At 48.2% G+C, this 27,061-nt stretch overlaps 1 protein-coding gene across 5 annotated transcripts in view; it reads right to left on the bottom strand.

The window, feature by feature from the left end:
• The window catches only part of MEIS1 (Meis homeobox 1), a 109,220-nt gene extending 87,085 nt beyond the window's left edge, over positions 1-22,135 (bottom strand). Inside the window, exons 1-7 of one of the 5 annotated variants that reach the window (XM_074921937.1) lie at positions 21,219-22,135; positions 19,242-19,468; positions 17,480-17,621; positions 16,884-16,934; positions 16,005-16,055; positions 14,468-14,614; positions 10,373-10,375 (exon numbers count right to left, since the gene is read on the bottom strand). In XM_074921937.1, the coding sequence (XP_074778038.1) occupies positions 10,373-10,375; positions 14,468-14,614; positions 16,005-16,055; positions 16,884-16,934; positions 17,480-17,621; positions 19,242-19,468; positions 21,219-21,230 (633 nt within the window). In that variant the 5' untranslated portion in view covers positions 21,231-22,135. Of the gene's footprint in view, positions 1-10,372; positions 10,376-14,467; positions 14,615-16,004; positions 16,056-16,883; positions 16,935-17,479; positions 17,622-19,241; positions 19,469-20,939; positions 21,172-21,218 lie in introns of those variants that run through there. The other 4 variants (XM_074921773.1, XM_074921685.1, XM_074922020.1 and 1 more) reach the window with 4 other exon arrangements.
• Positions 22,136-27,061: the final 4,926 nt, after the last annotated feature.

The following is a 27,061-nucleotide window of genomic DNA, read 5'->3' on the forward strand; positions in this document are numbered from 1 at the left end:
GCTGCTTCATAAAGTTATCCCATCCATCTCTTACAAACTTAACCCATCTATTTACCAAGGATTTACTTCTTTGCATAGTTTATCCTTCTGGTTGTTGGCTATACTGATGTCCCCAACCTCACTTGGGCAGGACATTCAATACAGCTGCTCAATAACTTAAGTGCATAATCCATAGTACCGACACTGAAGCTAGAGCTACATGATAGACAGACCTGGTCTTCGCAATCCACAAGCCTTATCCCACTTCACTTCTGGAGGGCATGGCTAGTAATAATCCTCAGGTGGCCTATTTCCCATTCAGCATGAAAGAAAGTTTTTTAATTCTTTCTGAATTGAGACGAAAACCTTGAAAAATACAAATTGGTAAGCAGAACTAGAATTATACTTTGATAATGTTAAAAATACAATGCCATGTATTTCCTAGATTCCACACTCACTGTTTATGCCAATCTCTGTCAATGGACTTTCAAGGACCATGAAATCCACAGTCATGACTACCTTGATTTTCCGTGACCCACTCATGACTTTGTCACCTGATTATCTCCTTGTGGGGCTAACCAAGGGTGCTAGTCAGCATCCAGCGATCCCACTTCCCAGCCTGTCACAGTCGAGTAGGGACATCATGCACAACACAACCAGATCCAAGGGGGTAGAATAAATGGTATGTGCAGGAACCTCAAAACGCTCCAAAATAGATGATTTTTAGTGCCAATAACACTTCCGTAATCTGCTTCATGCAACTTTGATTCAGACGTGAATTATTTTTAATAGAAAAACAACAAAGGCACAAACATCAGGTGCGGATGGAAAAGAGGTGCTCCAAGTCTACAGAAATAAAGTCGTTGAAATGACAGACAGGCGATAACTCCGCCTATAACTAAACAGCACAGCAAGGGTGACTCTTGCACAGATGGAAACTTTTGCAGTGTTAGAGGTGGCAAGGGCCTGTCTAACTAAAAAGCAGAAGAAATTCTCCATGGAAGTCTTGGCTCTGACCTGGATTCCCTTCCTAGCCCCAGAAAAGTCATAAACTTTCTATCTTTAGTTTCCCCTTATTTTCAAATGAGGGTAAGACTTTCCTCTGAACCTTTGCAGATGCATAGGAAAAATAAGACGTAAGCTGTCTTTGTGCTTGCAACATAGGACAGTTTCTGAGACACAGATAAAAGGAAATGAGAGTGGGTATCAATGCAAGTACGATAGCGGATGGAAAACTGGAAGTAAACAGGACTTCTGCCACTGATTTTCACAAGGCCAGGATTTCCCCTGAAGGGACCAGAGGCACAACTAACATTGCACAGTATAAAGATAATCAAACCAACATTCACCAAACAATACTACCTCTCTTCATTAGCCCTGCTATCAGTGAATCATTGCTGAACCTACCCAGCTTCAGAGACAGAGCTAACACCTTCATGCAACATGAGACCAGCTGTGTACCCACGTAGGTATCTCTAACACAGCAGACCTTTCCGATCCCCTCTGTACCCTCAGAGCACGGAGGAGAGGGTATAACAAGGATAGGAGAGGAAAGGGTCTAGGAGTCCTGAACAGCCTGAATGGAAAACGCGAGTGCAAAAGGACAGGGTGATAGCACTTTCCAAAGGAAAAATAATAATTAGAAGCAGCAAGCATAAACCACAAAAAATAAAGGAGAATGAAATGGAGATCTTCAGACTGGGTGGGACATAAAGACAAAAGGAAGGGGAAAAACCACAGCTCTTCTCTTCCAGGAGGCACCAAAGCCCCGTCAGTTCTGCAGGGGTAAGACTTTAAAAAAACCCCACTTGTGTGTGTTTGTGTGCGCACAGGGGGGGTCTGTGTTCACAGCTACACAGAGACCCCCCAGGCTGGCCTGTGTTCTGTCAAAAGCACAGTCCCACCACCTTCTGCATGTGCTGAGCTCGGGGATCCATCTCAAAAATCCCTCTGTGGGGGACATCTTGGGCAGCTGGACTTTCTCTCTGAGAGAGGACTCCGGAGCCACCCAAAAATCACCTCTGGCAATAACAAAAGCACACTTCTTTTGAGCAGTTAGACCTCAGGTTTTTCTTCTTGCATTGGTCCCTGCTGCACACAGTAGCCGTGATGGACACCCATGAAGCCTGAGCAGCAACGATCTCAATCAAAACATGCCTCACATTTGATTGACCTTACTCCATTCCTCATTTTTTTTCTCTCAGCTCAACAGTAAACACTGCCTGCCCAGCCAGGTTAACTGAGCCAGCTGATGGTGATGCAGGGTTTTTGTCTCCCACACAACAAACATTGACTAGTACTTTCTATTTAGAGCAACCCCGCATTGTAAACCTGTCTCCTCCCTTTGATAAGAGCCATATCGCTAGATAGCACTAATCCCCATCCCTTTCTCAACACAAGGAAACACAGCTTTGCGGTCAGGGTAGATAAAATCACTGCTTCATGCAGATTTTTTTTAAATCTAAGATAGCGCAGAAACACGCACAAAGTCAGTCCCAAACAACACCGCTATGTCCTGAAGGCTGATGTGCAAGGCCTTGAGGTGTGTTAGTTCTCCTTGGCTCAAGCTGAATTTAATAGGACTGGAGGATTTTCTGCCTTTTTCTAGACCAGAAAAAAGACCTTCAGAGACAAATAAGAGTTTGCTGTTCAATATTTCATATAATGATTCCTCCAAACGTGTAAACAGGAAAAATGCCTCGCCACTTAGCTAGAAAATGAGCGTCTGCCATCCCTTCCTTTTATTGCGTTTACGTGTTAAAAGTCATTTCAAAGGGGATCTGCCAGATGCCCAAGTCCGACTGAGACAGTGCAGGCTGTCAGATGCCTGGCTGAGGTCCCAAACATGACCTGCCTGGGCAGATTTGGGGCAAGAGGGAGCCCTCAACCTCTCCTGCCCCTCTCCGTTCTCCCCTACCTGGGGCCCAGCAGGCAGCCTCAGCGGGAGTCGGTATTTCGGAGAGATCTGCATTTCACCCTGAACATCTGGGCTCAGGCAAACAGCGCGGGTTTATTTACAGCAAAACCCACATCTCTAAGCATTCCCCTTACAGATTTTTGGGGGCGATATCTTTTGGGAAGACAAAATTAACCCATCAGGGCATCCGCTGCAAATTTTTTTACATGCACTTCAATGCAGGCTCTGACTTCCAGCATCCCATCAGCCCAACCGGGGCTTCTTGGAGAGGGAAGACATAAGCACAGCCCTCAGTCTGCAGCAGCCATACTTCATTTCAGCTCCATTGCAAGCAAAAACGCCGAGCGTATGTCACAACTATCAAATGGTCTTTTTAGCTAACTGACAACAGACGCCATTCGGAGTCAGCGTATTTTGATTACGGTGCATTGTTAGCAGGATTCAAGAGCCCGCTCGCCTCGCAGTGTTGTTCAACACCAAAATTAAATTGCGGTATAATTAGCTTCGCTCCAGCTACACCTTTCCATCTGAATGGATACAATACCTGCAAAGGCTGCACTGGGTATAAAATATGTTCCTGATTATAAAACATTTGCTTAATCTCGAGGGCGCCGCCTTGTTTTTTAAGGCTCTCTGCAAGTCACGCACTCTGGTACGTGCTGCCCGTTATCTCCAGAAGGCTTAAAACTGGAATCCCCGTGATTCACATTTTCCAACGCTCATGGCCAAACCCTTCTGCAGATCAGCTCCTCCACTTTCTACCATTTCACAACAAGCCAAAACTGCAGCAAGGCAGAAGTGGCCGAGCAGCCTGGGTCTGTGAGCCACACACCAGCGAGCTAGCGGCCACAAAACACACCGAGCCCAGGCAGCAGGAGCCAGAGGATGGCGAGCTCCAGGGGTGGTTCACCAGGCTGAGGTGGCCGTGGCTCCCCGACACCTCCACCCACTCATTGAGGGATGGCTTGGAAGCACAGCTGCCTGCCACAGTCTCCCAAAAAAGTTGGACTGAGAGGTCCCTGCGGCCTCGCTGTGCCTCCCAGGGAGGTTATGGAGTACCCAGGGCAGGCTATAGCAGTGTAGGGCTCACAGCATGGCCCCATGTGGACCCATGCCGCGGGACAGGCAGACCATCCACAACCCTGAAAATGCTTCCAGTCAGCCCCACAGCTCTGCTCCTTCTGCAGAAGTTACTGGCGGCACTGCTATTTACTCCATCCACTGTTTAAGTTTATCCCCTCCCTCCTTTAAAAACATTTGAAAACTGGTAATTACATGGAAGATAGCAGAAGGGGCCAAAACCAAAGCATAAAGCCACCAAAAGTGATTTTCACCATCAGCCTTTCAATTCAGCCTAGTGCTTCCACGTGACACCAAACAGAAACGTTTTGCTTTCTTTACACTATTTTCTTTAAACTATTCGCAGAGTGAAACAATTAATTAATATATCACTTCTTATTCTCCTATACCTTGCTATCACTATATGACATAAATTAACGTTATCAACCCTACCTGATGATAAGGGAGAAGAAACAGAAAATCTCAGCTCGCGAGCAACTAATTGTCTCGCCCCAAAATCTCGGCGACAGGCCTGGGAAGGGCATCCGCCTCTCCCCTGCTGCCTTACACTGTCAGTGGAGCAGCATTCCCCACCCTTGGCCCTCCAGCATCACTGTAACAGTTCTCACCCAAAGGATCACTCAAACACTTGTCTCTGCGGACCAAAGCCCGCTCGGTGCACACGTGTGCATTTAGGAACAAAATTAATCCTCCCTGCACATACTAGTCATGTGCATACCATTGCTCTGGCTTTAAGGAAAAATAGTAATCAAAAGGAGATCATTAACAGGGGTTGTACAAATATAGCAAGACACAGCTGTACGTACCATACCCTTGCTACAAAGCTGTGCCACGAAGCACTGCCACGGGCCTCATGGCCATGGGAAAAGCACAGCAATGGTCCCCTAGTAGGTGGAAGCCACGCTAGTAAAACGGGTTTGCGCAACAGGGAGGAGGGCCAGGAGCCTCCTGGGGTAACACAGCTGCAAAATCTGCTGGGCAGAGAGGGGCAAAGGTGGAAACGGCTCAAGCACGGCGGCCATGCTGCCTCTGGTGTGCATGGGCAGCGTGCTCCAGGCATCTCTCCCTGAGCATCCATGCAAACAGCGGACAGCACCAGGGAGCTGCCTGCCACTGACTCACCCCTGTGCTTGAGAGGCTTCTATCCCTGTCACCGTCACCCTCCCACCGTGGTGATGCCCAGCGGCATCACTTGGCTGCAGAGCTCCTGTTCATGTCAAGTGCTGCCCAAAAAGCCTGCATGAACATGAGTGAAGGAAAGCACCAAATTGTGACTTCCAACGACCTCACAGTGACACGGCTGTACCCATCACTGAAACACAGCTGTGTCTGGGATGCAGCAGTTACTCCCCCATAACACTGCACAACAGTATGCAAGAGAAATTTTATAAATTACAAGCCGCAGGGAGACCCGCCTCATCAAAAAACCTGTCCAACTCCACCTACGCAAGGTACCTCTGTGGCACAGGGGCAAGTGGAGGAGCTCGGGGGCCAAGGCCACTGTGGCACAGCGCACCCCTGTGCCCACACCCCAAGGAGCAGAGGGGTCCTCTGCACTGCCTCAAGACTAAAACCAAAGTGCCACCTACTGAGCCTACAGCATTCGTGTCCTCCCAGGAGGGTTTCTAGCAAGGGGCTGGCCACACTTAATACTTAGCTCTCAGTATTAAGCCAAGTCTCAGCAAGCAGTCGCTGAGTACCCAAGAACACATGCCTCGGGTTGCTGCCAGCATCAGCAAGTAGGTGATATCTCACCTGAGACCAGGGACGTATCTACACACCCCACCCCAACCCGATGGGTAGCACGTGGAAAGCCAAGCAAGGGGTCAAGACTTTCATGTCCACAGATAAACCACAGCTTGCACTGACGGCGCTTGCCCTGGTTCAGTGCAGGGTAGAACACCGATGAGACAAAAATCCTTGCATGCCAGGCTCCTGATGTTCATTTCTATCATTTGTATTTGCAAAGACTGCCATAGCCCTGCACCCCAGCAAACAGGATGGACAAAGCCGCCGAGTTTTTAATCTGTTCTTCTCCTCTCCTCCCGAGAGCTACACGGCCTTAAATGGAGCTATTTAAAGCCAGCGTTAAAAACACCAGTGATGTTCTGACCTTCTCGGTAACAACAAAACCAGACCAAAACCTAAAGACCAAATGAATGAAAAGAAAATTACAAGGTAAAGTTTGCCTTCCCTGAATGTATGCCGGCTGCAAGAATCTTGGATTACATTGATGCAGCTTTCCAAATTTTAAATACAATAATTTTCTGTATTAAGGGCCCAGTAAACCTAATGGAGGCATAATTAGGCATTGATGCCATGCCCATATGAGAGAAGCTTGAAAAACTTAAATAAACTGTGAATGGCAGGATTAATACCGCAGCTTTTCATTTTGTACAGCTGTTTGAATACAGTACACTGCCTGTGATGGCATCAGCTGTTGCTTTACTCTTGGTCAGTATTTCTGCAGTTGAAACAGGCAGTTCTTTTAAGCAAATGAAGAATTACCGCTCTTATTGTTGGCCTGTTTATTTCAGCAAAGAGGGTCTGGATGCATATTTGATTTATATTTTTTTAAAAAAGAAAAAAAGCCAAACTGCAAACAAAACGAGCTGGACAAATTCAAAGCCCAGTGATACTAATAAGAGAATTTTAATTTACTGCAATGGCCCTTCAGGATGGAGGAGTAAGTAATGCAGTTTTGGAGATCATCTGCCCAAGTGGGAATATCATATAGATGCCTGGAGAGTCCTTGAGAAAATAGCTCACCTCGGCCTTGATTGAAGAGGAAAGACAATACTTTGGTGAAATAGAATTCTGTATTTCTAGGAAAGGCTCCAGTAGCAAATTGCTTACTAATGCAAGAAGCCTTGTAAATTTTATTATGAATGGAAGAGGCAATGGCGAGTGTGTGACATAGCGCAGCATTTGCACACACAGCTTAACCAGTAAAAAGTAAATAAATAGGTTACTTATAAGCTCTAGAAGACACCTGAAAATATCTCTAGCAAAAACTCAAGCTCACTGAACTTCAAGCAAGAATATAAAACAGCTTCCAAAATTATCTTACTGGCTTTTTTTTTCACCAGGTAAATTAGTTCTACTATAAGTTTATTTTCAGTCTCGGTTTTATGGTTGGAAATACAAAGCTGAAAAGACTTAACCTAGATTTCCTCACTGTCTTTAAAAACTAGCTTATCAGTGGATGTGGAAGAAACTATCTATGCAGGGAGCATGTCAGGACAGCAAACCACCATCGCAAAATAAAATGCTCAGGTTACCAGGAGGAGCACTGATACCAGGGGGAGCCTAATGCTATATTCACCTGGAAAATGTGACCCCCAAACCACAGCCCCCCTGGAAGGGGTGCAGGCAGCTCTCCCCCTGCCTCAGAGCCCAGCTGAGCCCTTGTCTGTGCCACCTTGGCCGAAACTGCCCCCAAATCCATAAAGCTTTCCAATTTTTTCCCAGGCAGCATTAAAAACAACATTGCTCTTGAGCTACAGGAGCAGGAGGGAGACGAGGGTGTGGAGCCCCAGCTAGGGCGATGACGAACGCCAGCGGTTAAGTGCCGCTGCAGAGATGAATATGCCTAATGAAAAGCTTACCTAAAGCTCGTGGGGAGCCAGCGCCTGGCGGGCCGAACCTCTCCAGAGTGGCAGGCACGAGGCCGCCAGGACGCTCGGGAAAGACGAATTAACTAAAAGTTAATGTGGATGTTCTCATTCAAAAGAAAAGTGGCCTACTCCAAAGGGGATTAGGCTAAAGTGAACTAAGGCCACTTTACTTCTGAATGAGAGCATCCACACAATAGTGCAATGCACTTTAACTAATGCATTTTAATTTTACACCCAATCAATTTGTCTTACCTCTCCTGAGTGTCCTTGTGTGGACAAATCTAGAGATTCATCGAGTTTTGAGGCCAGGCAGGAACCATTAGATCAAACTACCTCACTTTCCATGTGTTAAGGACCTTTCACACTTATCCCTTTATTGATCCCCAAAACTCATGTATGACTAGTGCATCACCTCCAAGGGGGGGGGGGGGGGGGGGCACATTTCAGGGCGCCTGGCCTGAATTTGAAGACACTAGCAAAACAAGACACCACCATGACTTTTGGCAGCCTGTCTCACCAGCAGCAAAAGAATGGCCAAATTCAGGCACAAATCCATTTCTTTTTTGTCCTACCTTCCCCACACCCTGCAAGTTAGCAAGGAAATGGCACCCTCTGTATTATAACTTTTAAATCTTTTATCTCTTTTTTTTTTTTTTAAATTGCAAACAGGCCCTTTGCTTTCAGAACAACCTCAGATTTATTTTAAATTCACCTCGCTGATGTTTAAATTATCAACATTTGCCCAAACGTCTATCGACAAATCTCTAACTCATTTTTCCAAAATCCAATAACCCCCAGAAACCACTCACCACCTGCGCTATCGCCTTCACATGCACAACCCACCTAAGTCTGAAATCTCCTGCATCTCTCTCCACGTCTTGGATATATACACCTGGAAATAAGTAGATGAAGCCGTGACAGCAACAACCAGCGAGGCAACCTGACGAGTTGAGCCTACAGAGGAGATGGAGATCCCCCGTGCCAGCAGCCCCCTCGCTAACAGAGATCAGACTCCCAACCACCACTGCAGAGGGGCTGAAGCTTTCCAGTAATCTCACCTCAGTTAAAAAAAGGAGTCCCAAAGGCACTAGCCTGCAGGGATTCTCCTCTCATCTATGCTCTGAGGCTGGGTTAACTTCTTTTTTCCTTTGGAAGGTAGTAAAAGGGAAAAGGCATCCACACTAAGCACGCCAAAGAAGAGCTGAACCAACTGCCAGCAAGTTGTCCTTAAGTCATGTTACAGAGTATCAGCGGTGGGTTAGATATGGGGCCATTAATCAGGGACAGAAATACACTCAAACTAGGCAAAACACAAAATGTGTGCTCTGTTAGAGTTACCCTCTCCAAATATTGCTGCAACTGCAGGAAAAAAAAAAAAACAAATATAAACACCAATTTCTAAATTTGCAGTGTGAGTCAAAGCTTGCTCTGAGCAACTGAACATCAGGAGAGGGAGGTAACACACCGAGGACATGAGGTGACACTGCAGCGCACCCCAGTCTCTCCTTCTCCCACAAAAACCCCACCGGCAAACAATTCCAGAAACCTTCAAAAATTTTCATGACCAGAAACAACCCTCCTCTTTATTTTCTTAAATTTGTTTAGATTACACAAGATAGCTCCTAACTGCAAGCTCATGTGACCAAAAAACCCCAAATGTAGAAATGCAAAATAAAACAAAACAAAGATTCCCTAATTTAAAGAAGCTGTGCTGGATTTTTTGCTGCTTTTTAAAGCAGTATTTATCAGAACGACTCATGCTTGCTCATTTTGATTGAGTGCGATATAATCTGATTTTTTTAAGTGCTAAGATTCCCCACTCCAGGCTGCAGTAACCCTTCCGTGTGCAGAGCCTGTTACCTTTATTGCTACCTGCAGACGAGCAGCCAGGGAAGACTCAAACCCTCAGCCGTAAAGGTTAAACTTAAGGTAAAACTCATTTTTTCACAACTTCTTTGCAAACCTCTAAGTTGTCCCAAAAGAACACTCTGCGGTTCCTAACGCAAAGGTGCTGCAAGCTCCCGCTAACAGGAATGCCTCGGGATACGCTCGCAAATGTTTAGGACAAGTTCCAGGGTTACCTGGAGTTTTAAACTCAGCTCTGTCAAGTTTGATATTGAAAAGGATGCAAAAAAATTTAGGAAATAGTTATTCTTTGCAACAAAAGGTAACTTCGGTTTGAAAAACTTCACACAGAAATTAGGCCCAAGTACGCAACTTAAGGAAAGCAGCAAATATTATACCCAGCTGTAAGGACAGACACATTTGGGCTCTTGAATAATTTTAAAAAAGAACCCTAACCAGCAAAGATTCTTGAATTGAAATAATAAATTTAAAAACATATATTCAATCTCATATCTACTTAACAATATATTTACTCGCTTAAAAAATGGAACGCAAAGAAAACCTTATTTTGGTAATATAATTTCAGCCACGGTGTTTCAGATGATAACAGGTCCGGAATATAAATTAACATGTTCTATCTTTACATTAAATAGTCTGCCAAACTCGGGCATGGTAACAGCTCCTAAATATCACAACAACAACAAAAAATACCCGAAAACAAACAAGAAAGGATTCACTGACTCGAGGTGGCATGAAGTCAGAGGAAGAAAATTAAATGTTGAGTCTTTTAAACATTATTTTATTGGTCCTCCTCAGAGCCCTACTTGGCTATAACTCTTTTATTATGCAGAAATGAATTCTACCTTGCACCCTCTGCACTGCATCTACTATTTTGATGCCTGTTCCTCCAACCACTTATACTGATGGCAGCAACGTTCTTCGCTCCCCCCACTTAAAAACATACATGGTTTGAAAATATCTGCGAAGAAGTCCCCAAGTAAAATAGTGTTTCTCTGTGGGGTTTTTTCCCCTCAGGGCATTTTTTTTTTTCCCAGTATTGGCTGCAAGGAATAGCTAATATATTTTAAGTACTTGGGAAAGTTAGTCATAACTCGTCAATGCCCTAAACCTACCCACCTTCAGATACGCTGTACATTGTGTTCCAGTTGCTGACTTTTTCTTTGTAAAGAATATATTTCAAGTAATTTTTTTCAATTTTTAAAAAAGCTGCTGTCTATCCGCCTTTTGTTTAGAGAAACTCTGCAACTGTGCGCATTAAAAAAAAATACTGCAACATAAATAGAAGCGTTGCTTTATTATATACATATATATGATATATCATCACCCAAGAAGGGCCATCTAAAACGCCCCAGTTGCAAACATTTAAGACTGTAACAAAAATGACTGAGACTCTAGTATCAGTTTACTATCCTTCAACAATTTCCCTGACAGTGGAGTCAAATAATGTTGAATTATAGACCTTCTTACAGGAAGTCTTATTTCATGTTCAGTTTTTGATCATTTCCCTCCTAGTCCCTATAGGAATTTGGCTCTTTGCCGATTCGACTTTAAAAGTTTCTGCACACATAACTGGCTTGTGCATTATTAAATTATAATTTTTGTCAAGTAATACTACTGTGGATTTGCTCAACAAGTTTGTTTTCTGTAAGAAAATACTATTTTGTCCCTATAAAATCTATCTTATGCTGGTAATGTCTTTATTTGGATGTGGTGGCTACTTTATAATGTGTTTTCCTTAAAAGAACTTCTAAAGTCTTTCTGTAGACACAGGAGGGGAATTTTATAGTTCGGACTAGAGCACCTGGGTGCCAAGGTGATGTGGCTTCAAGAAAACAGCCCCATGGCAATAGTTCAGGATTATCCAAGAAACTGAATTTCTGCTATCTGACTACAGACAGTCTTTGGGGTTTTTTTATCAGAGGGACTTTTCCCATCGGCATCACACAACAGCTGTGTTTTAAATCTTTCCAGGCTCTGACAAACATTTGAAAATTTAAACATGCAAATGTTTGAAAAGCTAATGATTAAAAAAGGTTTATTTTGAAACTTTGAGGATGGGCGCAATCCTTCAGCTAGGGTTTTTAAAGTCCCGGAGCCTGGTTGATCTCGAGTTCAATTATCCCCAGCAAAACCCCCAAACTTCTGCCTTGTACTTCTGGGGCCGTAATGGTAAACAACAACTCTGCAGGTCCCACTCTGGCAGGCAGCGGGGTCGCGCCCGTGGGAGAAGGATGCTATTTTAGTGACCTATTGCCACTGAGCTAGTTAAATCACTGAACAATGGTTAGCGTTATGGGGCTTTACTTTGCAAAATCTAGCATTAGTGTCATTGCTTTCCATTAACCGGGGGACTTATAGGCACTGGAATTGAGAGACCTATAAGGAAAGAATAAATAAAGGGAAACCAATAAATTTTAAAAAACCCTCCACCCTGTTAACTGTAACCTTTACTACCACAATATAAGAAAATGTAATTAAATCCATAATAAAAGCTTTTACATACTTACTCTTTTACTACTCTCAGAAGCACAACGGCGGGCAGGCTGAGGGACAGCCCGCCCGGCCCCGCTCCCGGGAGCCAGCCCCTCTCTCCCGCTGTCCGGCCCTGCGCACCCGCGCTTCCCAGAGCCGCGCAGCCATAAACGCGCACCGCGGAGCAACATCCTAATTAGCCGCCCCAGCGACAAGCACTCAACACCTTATTATTTAACCATTAGGGCCTAGATACTACCGGGCTTGCCGGGGCCGGGCTTGGCACCAGAGTTTACCGGGGCCGCAGGCAGCCGCGCATCCCCCGGTAAACACCACCACCCCGCTCCGCGCAACCTCCGCGCCCCTCCTTGCGCTGCCCACCCGCCCTCCGCGAGGGAGGGCGGGGGGGGGTCGGGGTGTGGAAAAGGGGGAGGGTGAGCGCATTTTTGCGCCTTTTCCCTTCGTCGGGGAAAGCAAAGCCCCGTTCCCCGCGCAGCTCCGCGGATGCGGACGGGTTGCGCTAGCGGTGCTGCGCGCCCCCCTGCCCGGAGAGAAGCCGGGGCACCCTGGGGAGGCCGCCGGGCCCCGCGGCTGGCGCAGTGCCCGTACAAGCCGGGGATGACGGGCGGAGTGGGGGGGGGGGCGGGTGGCCGGGGACATGACACCCTCCCCCCGACAACCCCAAAACTGTATCTTCATTTCTTTAGCTTTCACTTTAATAAAATAATGATTCGTTGGGAAAATGGGGTATAAATCTTCATTTTGGAGGCAATTAAAGTGTTGATTTCATTCGTGCCCCTGAGCGATTCTTGTAATTTGCTCAAATAGCTTTATGTACCCAGCACTCCAGAGCTTTTAGAAACCCATTTTCTAGTTAGACTTGTTGGATTACAATTTTTATTCAACAGCAGCGAGCCGAGCGTCCCTCTGCTAGACCCTGGCTGTGGGGCTCCCCTCGCTTTAGGGCGCAGCGCGGGGCCGCGGGAGCATCTTCCCTGGCTGGCCGGGTACCTCCCCTGCCGCGCCGCCAAGCTTTTCTTTCCCCTTCGCAGCAAAATTGGGAGGGGAAACACCCCCCCCCCCCCCCATAACAACCCACATATGTGCACATAAACCCCCTTTCAAAAAGTTCATGCCTCTGCCTTCAAGCCAGCCTCCCCCTGACACGGCACCACCAGCAACCCGATAGCCTTTGGCAGAGAGGAGAAAATATTTAAGATACTGCCCACGCTGCAGTGCAACGCACCTTTATGTCGGTAATCTATAAAATAACTCCTGGCTGACAGTGCTGGTGATAATGGCAAAGCGGCTGAGGAAACTCCTGCCTGCTTGACTGCGCCTTGCTTGAACAAAAGGAAACCTCCAGAGTCGGGAGCTGATTACTCCTAAGACTGTATTTATGAAGCTGATCATAAAGAAGAAATTGGGGGGTTTAGTCGGGGATTTTTTTTTTTTTTTTTGGTGGGTGTTCGGGGTCCCCCTCTCTCGTAGCCAAAGCGCTGCTACCCTTCGGTTGAGAGAAAGCAAACCAACCGGGAAAACCCCGCAGTTTTACCCAACTCAGAGGAAAAAAAAAAAAAAAAGCACCAAATCTCGGTCACTTCCATCAAAGAGGAGCTTAATTTAGCTCTGGCCACCTCCTGAATTAGCCCCAAACGCTCCCATTAAAAGGCAAGACGCCCAGCCTAAGCCCAGCGGAGGGGACAGACACAGGGAAGGGGAGGGGAGGGGAGGGGAGAGGGGAAAGCCAGCTTTCCCAAGTCATCCCTAATTCCCACATCGGCTACAGCCGGCATTAAAGGTTTGAACCATCCCAGACAAAACCTGGACACCGTCAAAACCACGCGAGGCTTTGCTGGCTTGGTTTGGGGGGTTGGGTATTTTTATTTTTCCAAGACAGGGATTGAAAACTTGAAAGATGAAGGAAAATAATTTAAAACCTGGGTCCCGTTTTATTTTCTTCGTTTTTTTTTTTTTCTTTTTTTCTATTAAGTAAAATAAAATGGGCGCGTTTGCAGCAGGCAGGCGTGCACAAAGCAATGTTCACTGAAGTCTAAAAGCGTTCGGCCAAGGAAAACTGACAAGACGGACTAATGAACCGTAGAGAGGGGAAGAAAATAGCCAGTATTTGCTAGATTTCAAACCCCCTCTGTCTTCCCTGGACCACCTATCTTGGATTTTATTATTATTTTGGTAAACGGCTCCAGCCCTTCCTTTCCTAAGCCACCGAGAAGCCAGCAATTCGCAGATACCACTTCCATTATTGTAAAGGGTAAATAAAATAAAGACAAAAATTAAAAGCGACAAGAAACAGGTCGAGTTTGCAGGCGATGCTTTTACAAGCTCATCTCGCCAGGTCGAATCCGGGAGCAAGCCTTAATGAAGCAATAATAGCCACATTATTCAAAAATTTTCATTTCGATGGAAATTTATCTAAAAGGGACTTAATCATATGCAAATAATAAAAGGAGGCGTAGTGACCCAGCGAGCGATCTGCATACAAATTTCAGCATGTGCGGCGTTGGCGAGATCATACCTGATCTGTTAGATTTGCTGATCTTGTTATGTCTTCACTGTCCGATTTTGATCCGCCCTCTCTATCGTCTATGACCAAATCGATAGGCATTTTTCCTTTCAAACAGCTAATATACCGGTGGCAGAAATTGTCACATAATTCGTGTACCTACATTATGACAGGCGTTAAAAAAAAAAAAAAAGGAAAAAGAAAAAAAAGAGGAAAAAGAAATAAGAAAGGGGGGGGGGAGGAAGAAAATATAATCAGGAATACATAAGTAAAATTGACAAGTGCAACCAGTCTCCCCCCTTCACCCCTGTGACATCAAAAGTCCTAAATAGGGGAAACACACTGCAATTATCCCCCTGAGACCTCTAGACGCATCCAGAATTAGGAATAACTTTCTTTTCTCGCAAAATAGAGATATCCCAGAAAATTGACAGTGACAAGATGATTCACAGGCTACAACATATTCAACACCCGTGTTAAATTCATCTGCTCCCGGAGCTGTGGCCATTAGAGAGGTGACCTGCATGGGTGACATTTAAGGTAAACTATTTAATTTCATCCAGTTATTTCATCATAAACCCTTTCCAAAGGGGTATGAGGACAGAAAAAAGGATTTAAGAAAAAAAAAATCCCGGCGCACTGGGCTGAAATACATTATAGGCATTCGTGCCCTGAAATTCCCAGTCGCTCTGATAGACTCGTACCTGAACCGCCTCTATTAATGGGCAGATTTTAACACATTTTGGGTAGAGCAAGAACAACCTGCCAGTTATGGTTAGATAAAGTGGCTGAGGCTCCAGAGAAACTTTTCAACTATTTAAAAACCTCTCAAAATGTTTATTTTTAGGAGAAAGGGAATTCTCTTCTAGGCCAGCTATCAATGACACGTAAAAAATCCTCAGGAAACCAGAGCGCACTTCCAATTTAACGTGAGCTCGGATGACACTGCCTTCTTAGAAATTAGCATTCTCCCTCCTAAGATTTCTAAAATAGCCAGCAAAACCCCCTGCATTTAGGCTGCAATCTCTTTCTTCTGCTCGGAGGTGTACAATATTCCCAGGAACAAGAGACAGACACAACTATCAACTCTGCTTTGTCTCTGCAAAATGTTACAGGACAATCCGTGCCCTGAGCCTGACCTGCAGATGGCTCTTAAAAAAAAAAAAAAAAAAAAAAAAATCCCCATTCCAACTAACTGCAACCAAAGTCTCTACCCTACCACCACCAAGAAAAAAAAAATATTTTTTTTTTTAAAAATCCCAATTTCAGGGGCTTAGCTGAACAAACCATTCCGAGTCTCATCTGCGACACCACAGAACTGCAACTATTTATACAAAGCCAGCAAAGTATTACAACGAACACAAGGCCTGGGCGTTTGAGAGCCTGGTTTTAGAGGCTGAAATTGTAATTAAACTGCGAAGAGAAATGGACGTCAAGATTGGTCTTGACACTAATTACCAGAAAGAAAGACATTTATGCAAATTTACCAGAAGCCTGAACTTCAGCAGTACTGAAACAGAGAAGGAAGAAAGAGAGAGACAAAAATTACCTTCTCTAATTCCAACAGATGAAACCTTAATACTTGTATGGCTTGAATCATCTGCAAAGATACAAACAACACGAGTATTTATCTCATTCCTGGGTTTGGGGATATTTCCCACAGCCACCCCTGACGTACTTTGTAGCTCGACTTTTGTCTAGTAGTAAATAAAAAGTTGTTTTGATTTATGGCAATAACACTAAAACTTAATAGCGGTGGCTTTGTGCGCTGTTTAATGAGAAGTGATCTAGAGTTAACCAAAAAAAAAAAAAAAATCCCTATTGCAATGTAGCAACTAAATTATATGGATCATAAACATTTCTTTTTTTAAAAAAAAAACCCCTCTAAACATCACCGCTGGCTCCTCGCTTTGCAAAAGCGGGTGCAAGACTCCTACAGCGGAGGCAAAACATTTGTTTATCCTTAAGGAGAAAAAAAAAAAAAAAAAAGAGAGAAAAGACCTCATTTTTTAGTTAGGGAACAGTGCATCTCCAGCCACAGCAATCCTCTACGTTTCTCATCGAGCCGCTTAAAAGGTGCGTGGAGGGGCTGGCGACAGCGTAGATAAATCCACACTCCTCTTGGGCAGGCGAGCTCGCCATCAAGCCTGCAAGCTCCCCTTTGGATGGGGCTTTCTTTCTGTATATCCTTATGGGATTTTTTTTACTTCCACACAATTACCGCATCGTATTTACTTGTAATTAGAAAAATCACCATAGAATAATAATTAAAAAAAAAAGGTCCACGTGAGAAATTTTCAATTTAGCATCACCAAACCACCTCTCCAGAAGACACAGAAGTTTTAAAAAAAAAAATAAAATAAATGGGAAGGGAAGGGAGGGTGGCGGGGTGGGGGTGGGGAGAGGAAGAAGTGTTGTTAACTCTTACCAAGTTATCCAGTTCAGGATTAGAGGAAAAGAGGGGTTTCTCTGCTCGGATCTAAATATAAGAAAGGGGAGGAAAAGGGGGGGGGGGGGGGAAATAATAAAAAAGATTTGAAATATGGAAGCAGAAAAAGCAGACATTATTATTTCTTGCTTCATTACACTGTCGGGTCCATTATGTAACCTTTCGTGCAAAGCCCTGACTGCTGGATTTAGTACATCAGCCAAACACTTGAACAAGTGAATCAAATACACCGAAAAATACCTCCGGAGCTTCCCGGGCAGAGCCCCGGCCCGGCTCCCGGGAGCCGCGCAGCGAAACTCCGGCGGGGCTCGGACCGCTCCGATTTATTCATTTCTTTAGGGGGGTGGTAAATGCCGAGATTTCCCGATTATTTTTTATTTTGTTTTGGTTGGGGTTTGTTGTTGGTTTGTTTTTTTTTTTCCTCTTGCAGTAAAGAGAAGGGGGAGGGGGAAACGCGCATCTTTATCTCAACAGAGACTTGTTTTTCTCGTTACGTGTTTTTTTTTTTTGGTTGGGTTTTTTTTTTTTTTTCCCCCTCATTTTTTCTTTTACTGTTTCAACCCGTTTTTGCTGACCTGTTTGGCGAACACTGCTATGTCTTCATTGAAAGACTCAGAGGAGCAAACATCGCCTCCCGCTACCCCGGGCTCCCTGGGTGTGCATGTAGCTAATTCACATTTCTCAAAAATCAGTGCTAAAAGAGGGAACAGGGGGTGTCTGAAAGAAAATACAATAGTCACACACACAGAGGGGGGGAAAAAAAAATATCATAACGAAACAAAAAGAAAAACCAAACACAACAATAGTTAGTCCCGCAGCAGCGTGCGTGGGGAGGGGGGCACCCACAGAGAGGGGCTCCAGCACCCCCCGCCGCCTCCCGGTCCCTTCTCGCAGCCGGCCGGCCGGCTGCCCTGCTTCTCCCCGGCCTCTCGGCGTTCTGGCCGCAGATATTGTTAATACAACCTTAGGACAAGCTAAGAATAAAACCCAAGCCGGTTCCAGCAGCCATTTTGAATTAACTTTCCTTGTCTTTAGGAAAAAAAAATTACAATCTCTGGACGTACACTTTTGCCTTTCATGCTTCTAATTCCCATTTTCTGCTGGAGGACTTGCTGGGAGCGAAGGGGGAAAAAAAAAAAAAAAAAAAGCCCACACCAGAAAAGCAGAAAAAGAAGCAACCCCCATCCAAATTAAAAAAAAAAAAAAGAAAAAAGAAAAAGCCCCTGAACTCAGCCGCCCCCCCCAAGACCCAGCACCAAACAAGCCGACCCACCGGCAGGCGCTGGCCAGCCGGGCTGCCTGCCCGATGCCCGCCGTCCCGGCCTGCCCCTCCGCCTCCCCGGAGCCCCGACCCGCGGGGGGAACCAGGTGCTTTTGGGCTCTCCCAGCGTTAAAAGCCTCCCCGGGAGAAAGGCTGCGTGTGCATCTGGCTCCCTCGGCCGTTTAATAATTTAAATAAATAAATAAGCGTGGGCACACACACACGTATATATGTATATTTATAACAGTGAGTTCTTTTTTTTTTTCCCAGGGCTTTTTTTTTTTTCTTCTTTTTTTTGGGTACCGTACACTGTTGAGTTTTAACCAACCCTACAGATTTCTGATAAACCGATAAAGAAACCGAACGACGTGATTTCTGTTCTTATTCACCCTGTTCCTCACTGTTTGGAGAGCGATTTTAAAAGGCTCTTAAACTTCCCTTCAAACTCAAGACGGGCAGATTCATTTTAAAAGCATCTGCCGCCCAACGTAACCCATCAGCTCCCATCGCAATGGCCTAGGAACTGCTTTGCAAGTTGCCGCATTGAGCAGCACTCAATGCTGTCGGATAAAAAGTTTGAAAAAATTAAAAATTGAAAGAAAATTTTAAAAAGCAAGACAGTTGAGAGAAGCAGCTCTTGAGTTTTCCTCCTTCACTGCACAAGGAGGGGTGAACAAGGCGGAAAGTTGGGCGAAGCGCTCCAAACTCTCCCTGCTCCCTAACTCCATGCAGAGATTTACCACCCGGCGCAGGTTGTGCCCTGGGAATATTATTTTCCTCCTCTTCCTCCTCCCCGCGGTGATGCCTGCCACCCCTCCAGCAAGCTCCGGCTCTTATTTTCCGGAGCCCCCGCGACTCCCCGTGCCAGGGGGACCCCAGCCCTCTCTCCCCCCCTTTAAAAAAATAATACTAATAATAATAAAAATTAAGAACACGGCTCTTTTCCACGCAGCGCTCCCCAACCCACCCTTCATCCTCATCCCGCCCAAGGGGCAGCCCGGCCCGCACTCACCCCCCGACCACCACCTCCCCGGTCCATCCCGCGCAGGTTGCGCGGAGCCTTACGCGGCACCTACCCGTAGATGGCATCTTTATCTCTCTTGAGGGCGTCGTTGACGGAGGCGCCCATGGCGGGGGGCATGGCGTTGGCGTGAGCGGCGTGGGGGTACTGGTGCGAGTGGAGCGGCGGCCCGTGGTTGAGGTGGTGGACGGGCTGCATGGGGCGGGCGCCGTGGGGGTCCCCGTACATGGTGGTGGGGATGCCCACCCCCTCCATGCCGCCGTAGTGGGGCAGCTCGTCGTACTGCGGGGCAGAGAGCACAGAGGCGTCAGGGGGGAGGCGAGCCGGGAGGGGGGGGGGGCGAGTGTGTGTGTGTGGTGGGGGGGGTGGGGGGGCAGCGCCCCCAGCAGCAGCCCCGCTCCCGTCGCCGTGTCCCCCTCCTCCTCCTCCTTTTTCCCCGGGGAGAAGCCGCTTTCCCCCCTACCCTCCTCCCCACACCCCCCGCCTCCGGGGTGCGCTCGGGCTCCGCGCCGCCGGTTCTTCCCCCTTCCGTGCAGCCGCCGGCCCCGAGGAGGGAAACACCGCCCCGGCCCGGGAAGCAGCGGGGCTGGGCTGCTCCGGCCCGGCTGCCCGCACGACTCGAAACCCTCCGAGTCTGGGGCGGAGGAGAAATAAATAATAATAATAATAATAATTTTTTTTTAAACAGCGGCAAAAAAATAATCCCCATCCCCAAACCTCTCAATCCACCACCCCACCACCTCCCCCCCCCCCCGCCTCTTGTGAATGGAAGCGGTTCACGAAGCCCAAGCCTCCCTCCGCTAAACTTTTCCCGCTGATAAGAAGTCAGGTACCTAACACAGCGAGGATGCAAAAAGTTCAGTAGCGGGAAAAAAAAAAAAAAAAAAAAAAAAAAAAAAAGAGCGATTTTGGGGGTTTCCAGCAATTCCACGCGAACGCACTTTTAAAGCCGAAAGGCTGGAAACGTTTGCCCGGGCTCTCGGGATTTTGGGAATGCCTTTTTTTTTTTTTTAAAAAAAAAGGGTTTTCTTTGTTAAAGATTAAGGAGCGAAAGCTAACGCGGTTCCCAGGCAGCTGGGGAAACGGCCACTTTTCATCTATTAAAAGCGAAGGTGTGAATAAACACTTTTAAAGATCCCTGACACTTGCTTGGACCGAAAGAGTAAAGGCAAGTTGTCAGCAGAGGAACTTTCTTTCCCAACCAGCACTCGGAGGGGCGGCAGGCAAATTAGGCAAGAAAACTTCTTTCCAGGGCTTTCCCCCTTCCCCAAACCCCTGATCGCCCGATTTTTTTTCTCCCCCCCCCCCCCCCAACAAAACTTCAATTTAGAAGGTAGTTGGAAGAAAAAAAGGAAGATCGCATCCAAAATAGAAACAATACACATGGCAGTGCATGCTGCTAACCTCTAATTCAAATTAAAGTGACTTTCTTTTAAAAAGAGCTTTTTTTTTCCCCATTGCACTGCGCCTTTTGTGACTGAATATTAAATAAAAAAAAAAAAAAAGAAAAAAAGAAAAAAGGGGGGGGGGAGGGAGAAGGAGCAAAAAAAGGAAAAAAAAAAAAAAAGTTGTGCTTACTCCCAGCTAGAAGTTATCTTCCGAAAGTGAAGCGGTGTATCATCATTAACACAGCAAAACGCTCAGAGACATGCACACATTCAAATATTTCAAGCACCGGTGACTTTAAAAAAGACATTGGTAGGACTAGAGCTACAAAACCAACAAATACAGAGGCTCGGACATATTCACTTACATGCCTGCATGTCATTAATGTATAGAAAGCTTGCCTTTTCCGTGAGAGATCCGGGATGGGGAGTAAAAGAATCAAGAAAATATCAATATATACAGGTTTTAAGCCTATAAGTACAACTGATAAATCCTCCCACTCCAGGACACCGCTTTGTGCCCCTGCTCCAAGGAGGTGGGGAAAAAAAAAAAAAAAACCAACAAAAACTTTTTTCGCAGCGTCTCTGTCAGCCACGTTTCAGTATTATTTCACATTTGAAATCCATTTTTTTTTTTTAATACGTACCCTTTGCGCCATCGGCCTGCTTGCTCCCTTCCTACTTCAACTTCTAATATATCCTCTTTAAGGCCAGTGTGAAAAGAAAGAAACGCGAAGTTTCCCCCCCCCCTCACCCCCCCAAAAAATGCAAAAATCCCTTAGCGTCGCCAGCAATGAAAGCAATCGAGTAAAATCTTCGGCTTGCTGGATCTCAGCGAAGCGATACGGTAACTCAGCATTAAAAAAGGACAAAAAAAAATAGAAGAAAAAAAAAATCAACTCTCCCTCCTTCTTTCCTTCTTTTTCTTTCTTTCTTTCCTCTCTCCCTGTCTCTCTCTCTCTCTCTCTCTTACTCTCCCCCTCTCGTTTCCAAGACAGCAGCGGGGCGAAAGCAAATATCCTTTCCCCAAATCAGGGTTGGGTTTTTTTTTGTTGTTTTTTTTTTGTTTTTTTTTTTTTTAAAGTGCCCCTCAAACCCAACTACCAAGTCTCATGGCTTTTTGCCACTCCGGCTGTCAATCACAGGCGAGGTTGTCAAGGTGGTGAATGACTGATGATGATCCGCTGCGTGTGCTCCCACCGCGCAGGACACCTCAAATGTTAATATTCGAGCGCGCTCACCCCCCAAAAAAAAAGAAAAAATTGTAAAAAAAAAAAAAAGAATTAAAAATCGAGGGAGGAGGAGAAGGAGGAAGAGGAGGGGGGAAAAATTAAAAATTAAAAAGGCTCGCTAACGCGCCGGCTCTCCTTTTATTATGGTTATTATGATGATGATGATGATGATGGGGGCTTTTTTTTTCGCTCCTCCTCGGATCGCTCCTAATTCCTCGCCGGCGCCGGCTCGCTCTGCCCCTGCGCGGCCGCCGGGCGAGGCTGGCGGAGGCGGAGGCGGGCCGGGGCGCGGGCGCGGGTGCCGGGCGGAGCGCCGCGCCGTGCGGGGCGGGCGCGGGGAGGAAGGGCAGCGGAGAGGGAGGGAGGGAGGGAGGGGAGGGGAGGGAGGGGAAGGAGAAGTGGGGAGGGAAGGGGGGGGGGGGAGGCGCGGCGCTGCCGCCGCGGGCCGCGCGCTGCCGGGCGTCCGTCGCCGCCGCCGCCGCCGCCGCCACCGCCGCCGCGGCGAGCGCAGCGCAGCGCCGGGCTGGAGCAGACTGCGGGAACCCGGAAGTAGTGGTGGCCATAACAGGTCGCGTCTTACACAATGCGCTGGGCGGCAGCAACTCCGCCACCGGCGCAGGGGGGCGCGCCGCCCGCCCCGCGGCCGCGCAGCGCCCCCGCCCCGCGGGGAGGATGGCGGGGGAGTTGAGGAGCGAAGGGGGGGGGATGTCGGAGACACACCGCCCCCTCCTTCTCCAGCCGGTGTGTCCGTACACCCCCACTCACACACCCACCCCGCCCACCCCCACGGGTGGGTGTGGGGGCTCTCCCGTCCCCTTTGTCTGGCGGCTCCGCGCCCGCGCAGCGCCCCCAGGGCCGCGCTGCCGCCCAGCCCCTCGCTCCCCCCCGCCTGCCTTTTCCTTCCCCCACACCCACCCACGCCCGGCCGCCCCCCCCCCCCCCCGGCGGCGGCTCCCCCCGCGGCCGCCGGCCGAGTGAGCTCACCCGGCCCCCGGCCGCCGCCGCCGCGCCGCCGCCGACCAATCAGCGCCGCGCCGCCCCGCGCCGCGCCCCCATTGGTCCGGGCGGGAACCGGGGCTCGGACCGGCGCGCCGCGGGGGGGGACGGAGAGGAGCCCGGGGCGGGGGGGGGGACCGCGCCGGGGCGCCCCCCTCCCCCCCCGCCGCGGGGATCACTCCCTCGGTACTCCCCATCGGTATAGCCGGGGGTCCGCTCCCGTCCAAAAGCACAGTCATCCCTCTCCCCGTAGTCCCCCGCCCGGTGTAGGAGCGGAGGAGAGCTCGCCGTGGTCCTTTCCTCCCCGTACCTGCGTGGAGCTCCGACGGAGTGAGCTGCCCCGGCCCCATCGCATCCTCTAGCCCCGGGGATGCGGGGGGGAGAAGGAGAGCCCCCCGTCGCACGGTAGCCCGGTGTAGCTGTTGGGGAGGGGACGGGGTGTGGGTGGGTGGGTGTGTGTGTGTGTGTGATGGCGGGGGTCACTCCGGTAAAACCCCCGAGGCAGTCGCGAAGCTGCTCTGCTGCCGTGGATGCCGGGCAGCAGCTCGGCCCCCGCCGCCACGTTTCAAACTTCAGGGAAACCCCTTTCGATCCCCCCCCTTCCTTCTCCCCCACCCCCCCCGCCGCCCCCCCTTTTTCCGCTAGGACCGGCCTTTTACCCCGGCGAGGGAACTAAAGACCTCTCAGGTAAGAGCCATTTTAATACACTAACCCCCACCCACCCCACCACGCGTCCGTGGTGGGAGCCGACCCACGACCGTGGGGTTGATCTATTTATTTACCCGGGGAACGGCGCTCGGTAACGATTCCCAATCCCACGGGTCCCTTGCAGGGGGAGGCTGCAGGATAACTCCCAGAGATGTAACCTCCTCCTCTTCACATGCCTTTCCCCCCTCCCCCCCCAAAAAAATAAGAAAAAAAAAACAAACCAAAAAACTAAAAACCAACCCATTTTAAGCGTCTCCACCAGGCCTTTATAAGATTAATTCAGCGCAACCCAGCCTAAAACACTTTTACAATGTAATTACAGTCGTACAAATTGTTTGCCCAAACCTCATTCTGGATAAGGATTTTACAATTAGCAAACAGTTATTACTCTTAGGGCTTGCTGCGAGAAATTGCGCTGCGCGCCTCTCCGCTTGCAATATACCGGTCATAAAAAAAAAAAAAAAGAAAAAAAAAGAAAAAAAAACTTAATCCGGGCAGCAATTAATCATCTATTAAAAAGGAAAAAGTAAACGGACAGTTCCGCGCTTTCTCGGCAAACTCCTACCGAGGATGATGGGCTGCGCGGCGGCAGCGACCCGCGCAGCATTCTTGCCCCGCTGCCTTTTTAGGCAAGGCGGCTCTTATTTTATTTTGCCAAAACTTGTTGTTTTGCAGGGATCTACTGAGACTTGCCCATCGCACGTTGGAAAGAGAGAGAGGAGGTGGCGGAAAAATAGTTATAGGGGGAAAATAAAATAAAAAGCAAAGAGCGAGGGGGTTTGATGGGTTCCCGGGCCGGGCGGCGGCCTCGCAGAGGAGTGCGGTGCGCTGCGCGGCCCCGGCGGCCCCCCCCCCCGGCTGGAGCAAGGCCTTTTGTGGAGGGGTCCGCCGAGTTGAGGCAAAAAAAAAGGAGTCTGGGGAGCAAGGGAGCCTCCTCCACGAGGTGGAATCTAGGTCCATTTGCTTATCGGATAATAAATGAGGCTTTTAATCAGGCTGAATTTTCCAGCTTCAGGAAAGAATTAGTCATACCTAGGAACAATCCGATATTTTCTAGCTGGCTTCCCTGCCGCCTTCCTAGGAGGGATTGGGGGGGGGGAGGTGTCGGGGGGGTGTGGGGGAATTAGCATCCAAGTGTGCTCTTTCACCATTAATATTGAAATTTGAAAACTGAAATAGGAACAAGCAGAAGAGACAAACAAACAAGAAACCGCAGAAGAAAAGCGTTTGAAAGGCGGCCGAGAGATAATCCAGGAATGCTTCAGATAAGGGGGGGGGGGGAAGAGATACGTGCGGAGATACCCGAAAAGTCAAAGCCTGATGAAACGGTTGAAAGAGGGATGGCGGGGGGGGGGGGGGGAGAAAACCAACAACCAAACACAAACCAACAAACCCAAACTGTTTAAAGACCTATTAAAGGGCAAACCCAAGGTGGTGGTGGCGGTGGGGAAGTGATAATAAAAGGAGGTTAACTGCGAGGGATTTAAGCGAGCAGATGACGCGCAGCGCCTGGAGTTTCGGGGTTTGTTTACCAGCTCCCGATTCAGAAAACAAAGAGCGGCTGGTCCGGCCGGGGAGTCAGCCCGGGGTCAGCTTGTGCTGTCCAGCACCGGCAGGAAAAGCAGCCCGGGCCCGGGGTACCAGCGGCTGCCCGGGACTGGCGATGCCAGACCGGTGCCCCGGCCGCGGCAGCCCGCGGAGCGGCCCGCGGAGGGCGCGGGTGGGAGCGGGGAGAGGGGGGTGGCTGCCTGCTCCCCTCGACGTTTGCAGAAGTTATGGGGGTCTTTTATTAATTAAAAGGAGGGCTTCATAAAATATTCTCAATAAAATTTACGGTTGTCTTAAAACTTTTCTAAACACCGCTATAAAATTTTTAATAAAATTAACTGGGAAATGAGTTACTGGCCGGGATTTTTGTCACTTCAGCTTCTCCGGCAGCGGTGCCGGCGGAGGGAGGGAAAGCACACGCACACAAAAGGAGCCTTTCAGGGACAAAAGTTGCGGCGGCTGCCAGGTTTACCCCGCGGTGGCACCTCGGGGTAGCCCGGGCGAGACAGAGCAGAGCCGATCCGAGCCCCTTGCCCGGCAGAGCCTTCCTATTTCACACTACAGTTAGACAATTTCAGCCTAAAATCCCTAGAATGACCCCAGAGCCCGGCAGCACGACAGTGTCGGGGTTTCGGGGTTGGTTTATTTAGGGTTTTTTTTTGCTCGCACGATCTGGGCGCCACAAGTTCATTTGTATTAATTTGGTAGCGCGGCTCCGCTCCGGTGTTTGCAGCAATACCTGCACTTAGCCCATCTGCCCACCGCATTTCTTTAGTCCCTGCCTAAGCCGAGCGCTCTCGCTTTGCTATTGGTATTACTATACTTCTCGTTGAATTAAAAAATAACAATATTAATAAAATTTCTGGGTAAAACTCTGGCTGCTTAATTAAAGAAAAAAAAAAAAAAGCTGTTCGGCTGTTTTGCATCTGAAGGATTGAGCTGTTGTGCCGTCTACTGGGCGACGGGGAAACTACAGCCAGAAACCCCTTCAAACTTTCTGCGGGAGAAAAGTAGAGTTTTCGGCAATTTGGAGGGGCCGGAGGCGCCAAATTTCTCAGTAGAAGAAGAAAAAAAGCGACCCTGGACAGCAAAGCCGTAGACGCAATTATCAGTTCCTTCGGCTACACCTGTATAATTGTATAAAATCTCCACTTTTCAGTGCTCGGGATTTTATTGACTGCAGAGCGCGAAGCGATCAGCTGCATTAAGGGGGGATATGGTAAAGATGGCTTGAGTTTACCCGTGGGAAGCAGTTGGACATGAGCTAAATATGTAGGAGAGGGGGAAAATTTTTTAAAAAAGAAGGGGGAAAATATTTGCGAATGGTTTAAAACCTTCTCCTCGCCTGCACCGGCTGCAGCCCGTGGGGCAGAGGGAGCGCTCCCAGCCGGGGCAGCTCCCGCCCCCGAGGATGCTCTCGGAGGGGAGGAAAGGCAATCGGCCTGATGCCTCTGTAGCAGCCACTCTTTTAGGGGGGCAGCAGGAGCGGGGTTTGCGCCAGCACAGCGTTAGTCTCGGCTTAAACGAGACACACACGCTGCCGTTTTTAAGTTCCCGAGCCTTTGCCCGTGCCCGAGCCGCGGATGTTCCCAGGGAGGTGCAGCCAAAGTTCTCCCCTCTCCGTGCCCTCTCCCCTCCGTGGAGCCTGGGAAAAACCTCAAAAAAATCCCCCAAAGTTCAAGCAGAGACGCAAAATAAAAGTTTTTTTGTTTTTTAAAAAATACCCCACCTTTAAAAAGAAAATCTCCAAACCCTTGACTTTTGCGAGGCGAGAGGAGCAGAGGGGCTGTGAAATGCAAAGCCTTTGTCGTATTTACAGAGTGTCAGCAGCCGACTGTACATGTAGATAAAAAGTCTACATGAGCTCAAAGGAGTGTTTTAAAGCGAAGATCTCTAAGCCCCTATCTCAATCCACACATATGCACGGACGTAGCCTAAAAAGCCGGAGACACCCACGTATCTGAACAATAGAGGGGTTTAAAATATGTTAAATGAAGGTATAAGCA

This window comes from Athene noctua, chromosome 1 (assembly GCF_965140245.1).
Source record: "Athene noctua chromosome 1, bAthNoc1.hap1.1, whole genome shotgun sequence".
In the NCBI taxonomy this organism is placed as follows: domain Eukaryota; kingdom Metazoa; phylum Chordata; class Aves; order Strigiformes; family Strigidae; genus Athene; species Athene noctua.